The 13,180-nt window shown below is 47.6% G+C and overlaps 1 protein-coding gene across 23 annotated transcripts in view; it reads left to right on the top strand.

The window, feature by feature from the left end:
• The window catches only part of LOC110487992 (nuclear transcription factor Y, gamma), a 46,307-nt gene extending 33,709 nt beyond the window's left edge, over positions 1-12,598 (top strand). For 6 of the 23 annotated variants that reach the window (XM_036970630.2, XM_036970629.2, XM_036970635.2 and 3 more), the window contains exons 4-11: positions 3,112-3,225; positions 4,977-5,072; positions 6,312-6,500; positions 9,277-9,348; positions 9,941-10,090; positions 10,370-10,480; positions 10,780-10,833; positions 10,952-12,598. In XM_036970630.2, coding sequence (XP_036826525.1) covers positions 3,112-3,225; positions 4,977-5,072; positions 6,312-6,500; positions 9,277-9,348; positions 9,941-10,090; positions 10,370-10,480; positions 10,780-10,833; positions 10,952-11,074 — 909 coding nt within the window. In that variant the 3' untranslated portion in view covers positions 11,075-12,598. The remainder of the gene's footprint in view (positions 1-3,111; positions 3,226-4,976; positions 5,073-6,311; positions 6,501-9,276; positions 9,349-9,940; positions 10,091-10,369; positions 10,481-10,779; positions 10,834-10,951) is intronic. The other 17 variants (XM_036970637.2, XM_036970636.2, XM_090227611.1 and 14 more) reach the window with 3 other exon arrangements.
• The last annotated feature ends 582 nt before the right edge of the window (positions 12,599-13,180 follow it).

Here is a 13,180-nt window from a genome sequence, read left to right as displayed (position 1 = left end):
TGACAGAGAGGGGCGTGGTGCTAGCCTTGACCCAGAGTGTGACAGAGAGGGGCGTGGTGCTAGCCATGACCCAGAGTGTGACAGAGAGGGGCGTGGTGCTAGCCTTGACCCAGAGAGTGACAGAGAGGGGCGTGGTGCTAGCCATGACCCAGAGTGTGACGTGTTGCTAGCCATGACCCAGAGTGTGACCGAGAGGGGCGTGGTGCTAGCCTTGACCCAGAGTGTGACAGAGAGGGTGTGATGCTAGCCGTGACCCAGAGTGTGACAGAGAGGGTGTGATGCTAGCCATGACCCAGAGTGTGACAGAGAGGGGTGTGATGCTAGCCATGACCCAGAGTGTGACAGAGAGGGGTGTGATGCTAGCCATGGCCCAGAGTGTGACAGAGAGGGGCGTGATGCTAGCCATGACCCAGAGTGTGACAGAGAGGGGCGTGATGCTAGCCATGACCCAGAGTGTGACAGAGAGGGGCGTGATGCTAGCCATGACCCAGAGTGTGACAGAGAGGGGCGTGATGCTAGCCATGACCCAGAGTGTGACAGAGAGGGGCGTGATGCTAGCCATGACCCAGAGTGTGACAGAGAGGGGCGTGGTGCTAGCCTTGACCCAGAGTGTGACAGAGAGGGGCGTGATGCTAGCCATGACCCAGAGTGTGACAGAGGGGCGTGGTGCTCGCCATGACCCAGAGGGGCGTGATGCTAGCCATGACCCAGAGTGTGACAGAGAGGGGCGTGATGCTAGCCATGACCCAGAGTGTGACAGAGAGGGGCGTGGTGCTAGCCTTGACCCAGAGTGTGACAGAGAGGGGCGTGATGCTAGCCATGACCCAGAGTGTGACAGAGAGGGGCGTGGTGCTAGCCTTGACCCAGAGTGTGACAGAGAGGGGCGTGGTGCTAGCCATGACCCAGAGTGTGACAGAGAGGGGCGTGGTGCTAGCCTTGACCCAGAGAGTGACAGAGAGGGGCGTGGTGCTAGCCTTGACCCAGAGTGTGACAGAGAGGGGCGTGGTGCTAGCCATGACCCAGAGTGTGACAGAGAGTGTGTGATGCTAGCCATGACCCAGAGTGTGACGTGATGCTAGCCATGACCCAGAGTGTGACAGAGGGGCGTGGTGCTCGCCATGACCCAGTGGGGCGTGATGCTAGCCATGACCCAGAGTGTGACAGAGAGGGGTGTGATGCTAGCCATGACCCAGAGTGTGACGTGTTGCTAGCCATGACCCAGAGTGTGACCGAGAGGGGCGTGGTGCTAGCCTTGACCCAGAGTGTGACAGAGAGGGTGTGATGCTAGCCATGACCCAGAGTGTGACAGAGAGGGTGTGATGCTAGCCATGACCCAGAGTGTGACAGAGAGGGGTGTGATGCTAGCCATGACCCAGAGTGTGACAGAGAGGGGTGTGATGCTAGCCATGGCCCAGAGTGTGACAGAGAGGGGCGTGATGCTAGCCATGACCCAGAGTGTGACAGAGAGGGGCGTGATGCTAGCCATGACCCAGAGTGTGACAGAGAGGGGCGTGATGCTAGCCATGACCCAGAGTGTGACAGAGAGGGGCGTGATGCTAGCCATGACCCAGAGTGTGACAGAGAGGGGCGTGATGCTAGCCATGACCCAGAGTGTGACAGAGAGGGGCGTGGTGCTAGCCTTGACCCAGAGTGTGACAGAGAGGGGCGTGATGCTAGCCATGACCCAGAGTGTGACAGAGGGGCGTGGTGCTCGCCATGACCCAGAGGGGCGTGATGCTAGCCATGACCCAGAGTGTGACAGAGAGGGGCGTGGTGCTAGCCTTGACCCAGAGTGTGACAGAGAGGGGCGTGGTGCTAGCCATGACCCAGAGTGTGACAGAGAGGGGCGTGGTGCTAGCCTTGACCCAGAGAGTGACAGAGAGGGGCGTGGTGCTAGCCTTGACCCAGAGTGTGACAGAGAGGGGCGTGGTGCTAGCCATGACCCAGAGTGTGACAGAGAGTGTGTGATGCTAGCCATGACCCAGAGTGTGACGTGATGCTAGCCATGACCCAGAGTGTGACGAGAGGGGCGTGGTGCTAGCCATGACCCAGAGTGTGACAGAGGGGCGTGGTGCTCGCCATGACCCAGTGGGGCGTGATGCTAGCCATGACCCAGAGTGTGACAGAGAGGGGTGTGATGCTAGCCATGACCCAGAGTGTGACGTGTTGCTAGCCATGACCCAGAGTGTGACCGAGAGGGGCGTGGTGCTAGCCTTGACCCAGAGTGTGACAGAGAGGGTGTGATGCTAGCCATGACCCAGAGTGTGACAGAGAGGGTGTGATGCTAGCCATGACCCAGAGTGTGACAGAGAGGGGTGTGATGCTAGCCATGACCCAGAGTGTGACAGAGAGGGGTGTGATGCTAGCCATGGCCCAGAGTGTGACAGAGAGTGTGTGATGCTAGCCATGACCCAGAGTGTGACGTGATGCTAGCCATGACCCAGAGTGTGACCGATAGGGGCGTGGTGCTAGCCATGACCCAGAGTGTGACAGAGAGGGGCGTGGTGCTAGCCTTGACCCAGAGCGTGACAGAGAGGGGTGTGATGCTAGCCATGACCCAGAGTGTGGTGTGATGCTAGCCATGACCCAGAGTGTGACAGAGAGGGGCGTGATGCTAGCCATGACCCAGAGTGTGACAGAGAGGGGCGTGGTGCTAGCCTTGACCCAGAGTGTGACAGAGATGGGCGTGGTGCTAGCCATGACCCAGAGTGTGACAAAGAGGGGCGTGGTGCTAGCCATGACCCAGAGTGTGACAGAGAGGGGCGTGGTGCTAGCCATGACCCAGAGTGTGACAGAGAGGGGCGTGGTGCTAGCCATGACCCAGAGTGTGACAGAGCGGGGCGTGGTGCTAGCCATGACCCAGAGTGTGACAGAGAGGGGCGTGGTGCTAGCCATGACCCAGAGTGTGACAGAGAGGGGCGTGATGCTAGCCATGACCCAGCAGCTCCTGCAGCCTGCTTCATCGCCCACCTCCTGCCCAGGCCAACTTCTAAATGTCACTCTGTGGAAAGGTTTTCTAAAGGTTAGGTCTCCCCCCTTTAGCAGCAAGGGATACGGGCGGTCTATCTATACTATATTAGTTTTTAACATGTCATCTCAATGTCTCCATAGATGATCAGTGCAGAGGCCCCGGTGCTGTTTGCCAAGGCAGCTCAGATATTCATCACAGAGCTCACACTGAGGGCTTGGATCCACACTGAAGACAACAAGAGACGCACCCTACAGGTCAGTCACACCCTCCCTAGTCTGTATAGAGGTCACACACACATTCACACAGACAACACATGCAGACTGCTGGCCCAAGTTCACGTGTAAATACCTCACGTAGTGTACGTGTGTGTGTGTGTGTGTGTGTGTGTGTGTGTGTGTGTGTGGGCCCCACACGGCCATCCCCTGAGGACCTGCTCTGTTAAATTCCTTCTCTCTTTGTGTCGACTGTGAAAGCAGAGCTCGGCTCCCGTGACCCACTTTTACTTCGAATGCCATTTTGCCTGCTCTCTGATCCCAGAGCCAGGGGAATTACATGGATCCTGGTGTGATGAAAGGGATGGCGAGAGTGGGAAAGAGGGAGAGCCAAAGTGAGAGAATGAGTGAGGGAATGGGCAAGAGAGAAGGAGAGACACAAAGTGAAAGAGTGTGTGAGAGAGAAGGAAGAGAGAGACGTTGAAGAGAGTGTTGATCAGAGTGGTTTGGAAAGCCAGGGCCAGTCACACCTGGGTGTTAAGGGTCGACCAGACAGTCAGCCACACACTGAAACATTAAACAGAATACCCCACTTCGTTCATCTCCATCTATTCACATACCTGTGTGTGTGTGTGTGTGTGTGTGTGTGTGTGGGATACTGCTTTGTACAATATCTTGGCAGATTCTGTCCTTCAACATGGCTTCATAACAGTGGGGCTGAATTACCAAGTAAAATCTCACTCCTATAAATTCAGAGTGAAAACGTCATTCGGTTGAGCTCTGTTAACCTTGAAATAGAATGCCAATTTGGCATGTTAATTACATTTCTACACCACAGATGGTGATACGTGTCTGGCGTATGCTCCTAGTCTGTGTGTGTTGTTAATAAGACAGCTCTGCTTTCAATCACACTCAATCTCTGTCTCTCACACACACTCCGGCTCTCACCAGAGTTCCATTGTGCTGACAGCACGCCGATTAGGGTCACCATGGTGACACTCATCAATATAACAACTGTGGATGTGACCCGGTGTTACCAGATATTAATCACAGCACTATAAATAGACTGATGGTGGGGACTTAATATCCAATGGAAAATCACACACGCGCGCACACACACACACACACACACTCTAGAAGGGGGAGCCCAGTAGGACAGTGATGCTAAGAATACGTCTGTTGTTCATCTGGCGTTTCTTACAGTGGGCCCATTCCTGCTGTTTTTTACATGGTGAATGTTCAGGCTGGGAATTGCCAGGGACCTCACAATACGATATTGTTACGATACTTAGATGCTTCTCACTAGTTAAAAAGAAGATGTAGGATGAAAATACAGGAAGTTTTGGCGCAGGTACAGCCGACTAGTGCTAGCTAACGCTACCTAGGCAAAAACAATATTTCTAAAAATTATAATAATAAAAAATATTATATATATATATATATATATTATACTTTTTACTGATCAATACTTGGAGTCAAAGTATCGATATATTGTCCAAAATAATATTACGATATGTAAGTGTGTGTGTGTGTGTGTGTGTGTGTGTGAGATTGAAGTAGGCTTTTACAGTTCCACTGTGAGAGAGCTCCTTTTAGTATTGTTTACAAAGCTGCAGAATGTTCGGGTATGACCTAGAAGATTATATAAACGGTCTTTTCTTCAATCGTTTTCAAAAAGGCTATATTTGGAGAGAGCATCAGAAGTAGAAAGCCGGTTTTATATTTAGTCTAGTTTCTGCACATACTGAATGAGGAGCCTAATGTTCACCCTCAACTTTTATCCTGTGTTTCAGAGGAACGACATTGCCATGGCGATAACAAAGTTCGACCAGTTTGACTTCCTCATCGACATTGTGCCCCGGGATGAGCTCAAGCCCCCTAAACGACAGGTAGTGTGTGAGAGTCCATCTGCATTTCATTTCAGGACCCCGCAGGGTGTAGTACCACTCCTGGCAGCCTGGAGGCGCTGTAAACATCCTTGACTGGAAGCTGGTGTTCGGTCAGCGAGGGCTTTCAGTCGGATGTTTGCAGCGTCTGGCTGACCCTTACCTCCAACATCCCTCAACAGTACCACCAATACCCCATAGCTTGTAATCACTATCAACATAATCACCACCGTGTTAACTGATGCCCTCTGCCACATTACAGTTTGATGGTGGTACATGTTTTAGACTAGGCAGTGCCTCCCAAGCATTTGTAAGTTGTGACCTACCTAAAATGATGGTACAGTACTATCAGTACATCCATAAATCAATATAGTTGACCTGATCTGTGACCAGGGGTGTAAACATCCTACACTCTCAGCTGTGTCATCATCGAGCTGGGAGAGGGGTGTTTACACTTCTGGTGACGGGCAAATCGGCTACCTCCTACGCTACCCCATGGAAGATCAACCAACCAGTAGCTTTTAGGGAACTGTTAGCCTGTACTTGTGATGAGGCCTTGCCGTGGCATTGCTCTAACTGATTTTGGGCTGTATATTATGATAACTAGGCACAAGGAGGGTACAGACTTGTTAATGGTTGATCATGTCCAATGTGTCACTAAATTAGCTTTCCTTTCACACTTTGATTTAGAACATTCTCAATAATGTATCAAGGCCTTGTTTTTTTTTATGAATAGAAGTGATCTTGTGAAAAATGTTGTTGATCATCACAGTGATAATGGATTTACTAATGCATTTACTTTCTGTTGCTATTATTTTGTATTTCTTATTGTTGAGAAGCTGCTAGTAAGTGTTTAGTTGGACGATGTATACCATGTATATCCCGTACATAAGACTAATAAAACGTGAAAGTAATGGATCCTGGTTAGTGTCCCAAATGTCACCCTGTAGGGCAGACCCATAGGGCCCTGTTCAGAAGCAGTGCACTACCTAGGTATTATGGTGCCATTTGGGACAGAACCTCCATTCAGAATCACATTACTCATCCATCCAGAGCTTATTAGTTATTTATCGGGCCTCTCGCTTATTGTATTACGCTGGCAAAATAATTAATGGAGATGTAATGGACTGATATGCTTCTCTTTCTGCCCTTCACTCTGTTATCCTCCTCTCTCTCGCTCTCTCTGTCTTCCATTCTCACCCTCTCCCTCGTGTCTCTCTCTCTTCCTGTGTGTGTGTACAGGAGGAGGTGCGTCAGTCAGTGGCCCCAGCAGAGCCGGTTCAGTACTATTTCACCCTGGCTCAGCAGCCAGGTCAGGTCCAAGTGCAGGGTCAGCAGCAGGGCCAGCAGCAGGGCCAGCAGGCCACAGGACAACAGACTACCACCATCCAGCCTGGACAGATCATTATCGCACAGCCACAGCAAGGACAGGTACGCTGGAGAATAGACACACACACACTCATACGCGCTGCACACACAACGCACCACACAGACTGCAAATAACCAGTAAGGTACCGACATACAGCATAGGCAAAGGCATATTATAAACTGGGTGGTGACAGCCCTGAATGCTAATTGGCTGACAACCATGGTGTATCAGACCGTATACCACGGGCATGACAAAACATGTATTTTTACTGCTCTAATTATGTTGGTAACCAGTTTATAATAGCAATAAAGGTATGGGCTGTATCCAGGCACTCCACATTGTCATGCTTAATATACCACACCCCCTTGGGCCTTGTTGCTTAAGTATAACACACCACACAGCCTGGCAGAACACAAGCTCTCCTAACATACCCAGTCAACAACCCTGTGAAGTCCAGTGTGAATGGGGGAATAACGGCATTAACAGTGGATTTTATTGATATTATCGTTGGCAAGCAGAGCCGATCCCCACTTTGGCTTCAACTCTTTCCCACCAGCAGGGATGATTGACCCGTACACACCCAACACACACAAACTCCCAGCTATACAAGCAGGAGTTTGATCTGCACACTTCAGTCACTCCCCTCTCTACTGGAGGTCCGTAACACATTAAACAGTAACACACTAGGGCTGCGTCTGGTCAAAAGTAGTGCACTATGTAGGGAATAGAGTGCAGCCCTGGTCAAAAGTAGTGCACTATGCAGGGAGTAGGGTGCCATTTGAGACGCATCCTAGTGTGTTACTGTTTAATGTGTTACGGACCTCCAGTGGAGAGGGGAGTGACTGAAGTGTGCAGATCAAATGGCTCTGGACCACTGCTTGTATAGCTGGGAGTCCCTGTGAGACTGCTCTCCACCCCTCCACTGTACTTCTCTCTGAAGAGGAGGAACCCCCACCCCCTCATCCCTAGTTTGTCGTCTTCTCTGGTCCCCACCACCCCTAGTCTGTCGTATCTTTTCTCTTTTTGTTCTCTCTCGCTCTTTTTTTGAATGTATTTTATGTTTCTCCCCCCATGCTGCCTTAAGTTCATTGAGCTGTCGCAGTTCCACAGTCGGACCAGAACTGTTGCTACTGTTAATATCTGCTGCTGTTAATGTTACTGTTAATGTTACTGCTACTACTGTTGCTGCTGCAGTCCACTTAGTCGCAGAGCAGGGAAGGTCACCAAATGACTGGCACCTTAGAAGAGATGACTAGTCCAGGGTGCATCACTATTGGGTAACAGTCAAGAGGCCAGGGGGTTGGAGGGAACAGAAGAACAGGTGGATAAAGTGTCATTTTTAAAAGTGAGAGTTATCTGGAGATTGAGAGCGAGGGAGGAGGGCGAAGAGGGAGATCTTAAATCGTGTGTGTCTCCAGACTTGACTGCAAAGAGCTTTGTCACTAGTTGTCACTGTCGTACCAGTTCTGTCAAATGCCCTCTCAGGTCACAAAGTCCCTAATGGACTGATCTGTTAGGAAACCAAACCTCCATTTCCTACTGTAGGCTACATCTTTATATTACTATAACTACCATTTCCTACTGTAGGCTACATCTTTATATTACTATAACTACCATTTCCTACTGTAGGCTACGTCTTTATATTACTATAACTACCATTTCCTACTGTAGGCTACATCTTTATATTACTATAACTACCATTTCCTACTGTAGGCTACGTCTTTATATTACTATAACTACCATTTCCTACTGTAGGCTACATCTTTATATTACTATAACTACCATTTCCTACTGTCGGCTACATCTTTATTACTATAACTACCATTTCCTACTGTAGGCTACGTCTTTATATTACTATAACTACCATTTCCTACTGTAGGCTACATCTTTATATTACTATAACTACCATTTCCTACTGTCGGCTACATCTTTATATTACTATAACTACCATTTCCTACTGTCGGCTACATCTTTATATTACTATAACTACCATTTCCTACTGTAGGCTACGTCTTTATATTACTATAACTACCATTTCCTACTGTAGGCTACATCTTTATATTACTATAACTACCATTTCCTACTGTAGGCTACATCTTTATATTACTATAACTACCATTTCCTACTGTAGGCTACGTCTTTATATTACTATAACTACCATTTCCTACTGTAGGCTACGTCTTTATATTACTATAACTACCATTTCCTACTGTAGGCTACGTCTTTATATTACTATAACTACCATTTCCTACTGTAGGCTACGTCTTTATATTACTATAACTACCATTTCCTACTGTAGGCTACGTCTTTATATTACTATAACTACCATTTCCTACTGTAGGCTACGTCTTTATATTACTATAACTACCATTTCCTACTGTAGGCTACGTCTTTATATTACTATAACTACCATTTCCTACTGTAGGCTACATCTTTATATTACTATAACTACCATTTCCTACTGTAGGCTACGTCTTTATATTACTATAACTACCATTTCCTACTGTAGGCTACGTCTTTATATTACTATAACTACCATTTCCTACTGTAGGCTACGTCTTTATATTACTATAACTACCATTTCCTACTGTAGGCTACGTCTTTATATTCATTAACTTCACTATACCTGGATTTCACAGCTGCTATTCCTTCATTAATTCTGCACATCACTTCTGTTCTATGCAGCATTTCATTGTGCTCACATGCTCATTGTTGTGTGTGTGATCTGACGACACCTGTCTACTGTATGTGTGTGTGTTCCTGTGCGCTCTGCATGTGCTCGTAGTCATCTTTGTAAAGCTTCCTCTCTCTCTCCTCCCTCCTCCCTCCCCTCTTCAGGTGCTGCAGGGGGCCACAATGCAACAGTTACAGCAGGTGCAGGTAGCCCAGTCACAGGGCACACCCATCACGGTAAACACCGCTCCTCAGCTGCCCCGTCCCCATCTGAAACCCCCTCCCAGCCCAGCACACCTCAGTGTAGGGTGAAGTTGCCCCTGGACGCTGATCGATTTTACATTTCTCCCACTAAATTGTTAGCATTGGGGGAGGGAACGCTGATCCTAGATCTGATCCTAGTGGAAATTTCACCCCGGAGGGCACCCCTCCACATTGAATCAGGAAGATTAGCAGGAAGCTTGTGTTTGGCTGCATCACTAGTTCACTGAGTTTACCCCCCCCCCACCCCGAGAGCCCAGCCGGCTCATTAAAACCGCCGTTAGATTTTTTTATTGTTGCATATTAGGGACGTTCATCAGATCCGATCAGCCAATCCTGGAGAGACTGGGTTGCCTGACACAACCATATCATTGTCTGTCAGCTTGTAGGATGAGGGAGGGTTTTCAACCCTGCCTTGTCATCGCTCTCTGTGGTCCCACTCTAACTGTAATCTACTTATTAGGCCCAGGTTTTCCAGCCCAATGTAAATCATTACATGGTCACAGTCACCACACTCTCACCAGTTGTTTAAGAATTAACATTCTCGCTCTCCCACCCCCACCACCAGAGTGCTCCAATGACCATGCAGGTTGGGGACCAGCAGGTCCAGATAGTACAGGCGTCGTCCCAGGGCCAGACCCAGACGGTGCAGTCAGGACAGACCATGCAGGTCATGCAGCAGATCCTCACCAACTCCGCCGAGATCCAGCAGATCCCAGTAAGAGAGAGGGAGGGAGGGGGGAGGGGAGATTCTCTCTTTGAGTGACCTAACTGGAAAGTTGAATCATTTCAAATTTTCTAATGAAATAAATACAACACATTTTCTTAAGTTGGCGATCAATCTCCAAACACACTGTAGAGAGCTGGTTGAACCTTCCTCTCCCCCATTTTGACACTAACTAACTAGCTCAACGATCATAATGATGTTTGTGTTGTGTTTCTGACCTCCCCTGCCTAAAGTGGGTGTTTGTCTCCCCCGTGTGGTGGTTGTGTGCAGGTGCAGCTGAACACTGGTCAGTTGCAGTACATCCGGCTGGCACAGCCCGTCTCTGGCACACAGGTGGTTCAGGGACAGATCCAGACGCTGGGTAACACTCAGCAGGTACAGGTACTGAACAAGAACCTTTTCAATGTATAGTATCGCATCATATGTGTGTGGACACTTCATCTCTGTAATGTAATCTCTGGTCTGGTATCACTATACTAGTTTATACAATAACATTAACGTTGTTAAGGTAGTAACCAATACAAATATTATACGATTGTGTATTTCTATATTGTTTCATGAATTGACTTCTATATTGTCCATTGCCTACAGTTGCATTTGAACAGAGGTGTAGGTTTTCATAGTGGCTGTGAGAACCACTGTGTGAATGACTGACTCCTCTCTCTCTGGTTTGTTCTCAGATAACACAAACGGAGCAAGGCCAGCAACAATTCAACCAGTTTACCGACGGACAGGTAAGATGAACATCTCCCACTCCTGTCACTGTGTGAATGACTGACTCCTCTCTCTCTGGTTTGTTCACATGCACACACACCCTCCTCTCTCTCACCCTTTCCCTCTGTGTCCTTACAGCAGTTGTATCAGATTCAGCAGGTGACGATGCCGGCGGGTCAGGACCTGAGCCAGCCAATGTTCATCCAGTCCACCAACCAGACGGCCGACGGACAGGTCACCACGCAGGTCAGCGGAGACTGAGGCTCCGGAAGCATCCGCCTGCCCACCAGACCATCCAACCATTGATCTCACCACCTGTTACCATCCATAAGGGCAACTGGCTCAAACAGCCAAGGGACCTCCTAGGATATGTCCCAAATGGCACCCTATTACCTACACACTATATAGGGAATAGGGTGCAATTTGGGATGTGCCCTCACGCTCATTCAATACATATGACATGATAATTACAAGGGACTCTCTGACAACAACAGTTCTTTATTCAGTACACTGGGTCAGATACCAAAGGGACTGCCCGACAACTCTCCCTCATTCCCATGTCATATCATCTCTCTCTGCCTCCGTTAGTTTCTCCTGGCACCCACACTCACCTGATACGTTCCCCAGAAAGGCCTCACCTGATGCCCATTCACGACAGCCTCACACAGGGTATCCAAATGCTGAATCCTCCAGGACCCAACTTTCCTCCTCTTTAGTGACCAACTCTCTGTTCTTCCTCAGTGTCTGTCAACCCTTGCTGTATAATCTGTATGTCTTCTGTCTCTCTGTGAAGTACACCGTATAGGGGTAGGTGTCTTATGTTCTGTCTGCATCCCAAATGGCACTGTTCCCTATATAATGTATTCTTTTTGACCACGGTCTATATGGCCCTGATCAAAAGTAGTTCACTATATAGGGAATAGTGCAATTTGGGATGAATCCTATGGAAGGCTTGGTCCTTGTTTGGTCTACAAGAGAACATGAATCATGCCCTTTTGTTGTAATGTCTTAATGTGTAGACTTTAAAAGAAAAAACTATAAAGCCATACTCTAAGCTAGCGCACAATAATTAATTGTAAATTGTATGAAAGACTCACACCAGTCGTGATGGATCAATTCATAGTTTGTTGTTAGTTCCTCTTCGTTTTGTTCACTTTGCCGAGACATGCCATCAATGAAAGGGCTTCTAACTGTATGATGGAGTTTGTATTTAGTATGTATGACCCTTGTGAGTGTGTGTCCGTCCAATATGGTGCAGTATCTCTTTCCCATGGCCTAGTGATCATACTCACCTCTTCAGTGGCCCTCTTCCATCTTTCTTTCCTCTTCCTTCCCCCTCCATCTCTTCATGAATCACCACACTGATCACTATCATTCTTAGAGCAGGGAGTGGTTAGGCCTTTCTCTGCCTTATATGCAGTCTCTCCCCTATCCAGAGAGGTTTTTGGTTCTCCTTCCTTGCTCGTAGAGAAAGCCTAATGTAAAAAAAAAAAAGGAAAAAGACTTCACTGGAGCAAGGACCCCTTTTTATAGTCTTTTCTTAATACTGGTTGTAACTTGTCAAGGTTTCTTTTGAAATGACCATCCCTCCCTTTTCCTTCCCTTTCTTATTTAGTAATGACCATTATCATAGCTGTTCTTCTTATTGTTGTTTTGCATGTAGTTTAAACTGCCAGCATGATATGCAATGGATAGGTACACATTTTATTTTTGTTCTTTTTTGTAAGCAAACTTTGGGTTTGTGAGGAAAAAAATAATAACTAAATAAAAAAACAATACATGCAATCTTTTCAACAGAAAAGTTAACAGTTTTTCACCCAACAGTTTTTGTTGCAAATGTGCATTTGTGTTTGAGGTGATTGAAATCTATTCATAGCCTATTGGTAACTACCACATAGTACAACATAAACCACGTGTCCTTCCACAGGTTTTAATGCGAGCAATACCATACAAACAAAAATCAGGACAGCTGTGATGGAAACGGCGTTTCGGTACAATTTTGTATTAGATTTATGTATTAGTTTAACATGATGGGATCTTTTTGTGTCGGTAAAATTCGTTATGCGACAAATGGCGATGGAAACGCCTTTATGCACAAATATTGATATAATAAATATCATAACGAAGTAAACTTGGAATGTTGGGTGGTCTCCCACTAAGACTCAGGAAACTATGTGGTTTATTAGGCTACAGATGAATAATTACGCCTTATGTCCACCCGATGGAGCATGCGTTCCGGCGGAAGTCATTCATTGTCAATTGAGCAGGCCGCAACACTACATCGGGGATGCCGCACTAGGCCGCGGTGAGTTCGGTGTACCGTGTGCATTACATGTTTAATGCTTTCCGTTCGGTGGTACAAACGGA

This window comes from Oncorhynchus mykiss, chromosome 30 (genome assembly GCF_057628025.1).
Source record: "Oncorhynchus mykiss isolate SJ-2025 chromosome 30, ASM5762802v1, whole genome shotgun sequence".
In the NCBI taxonomy this organism is placed as follows: domain Eukaryota; kingdom Metazoa; phylum Chordata; class Actinopteri; order Salmoniformes; family Salmonidae; genus Oncorhynchus; species Oncorhynchus mykiss.
This window is presented reverse-complemented; position numbering and strand designations above follow the sequence as displayed.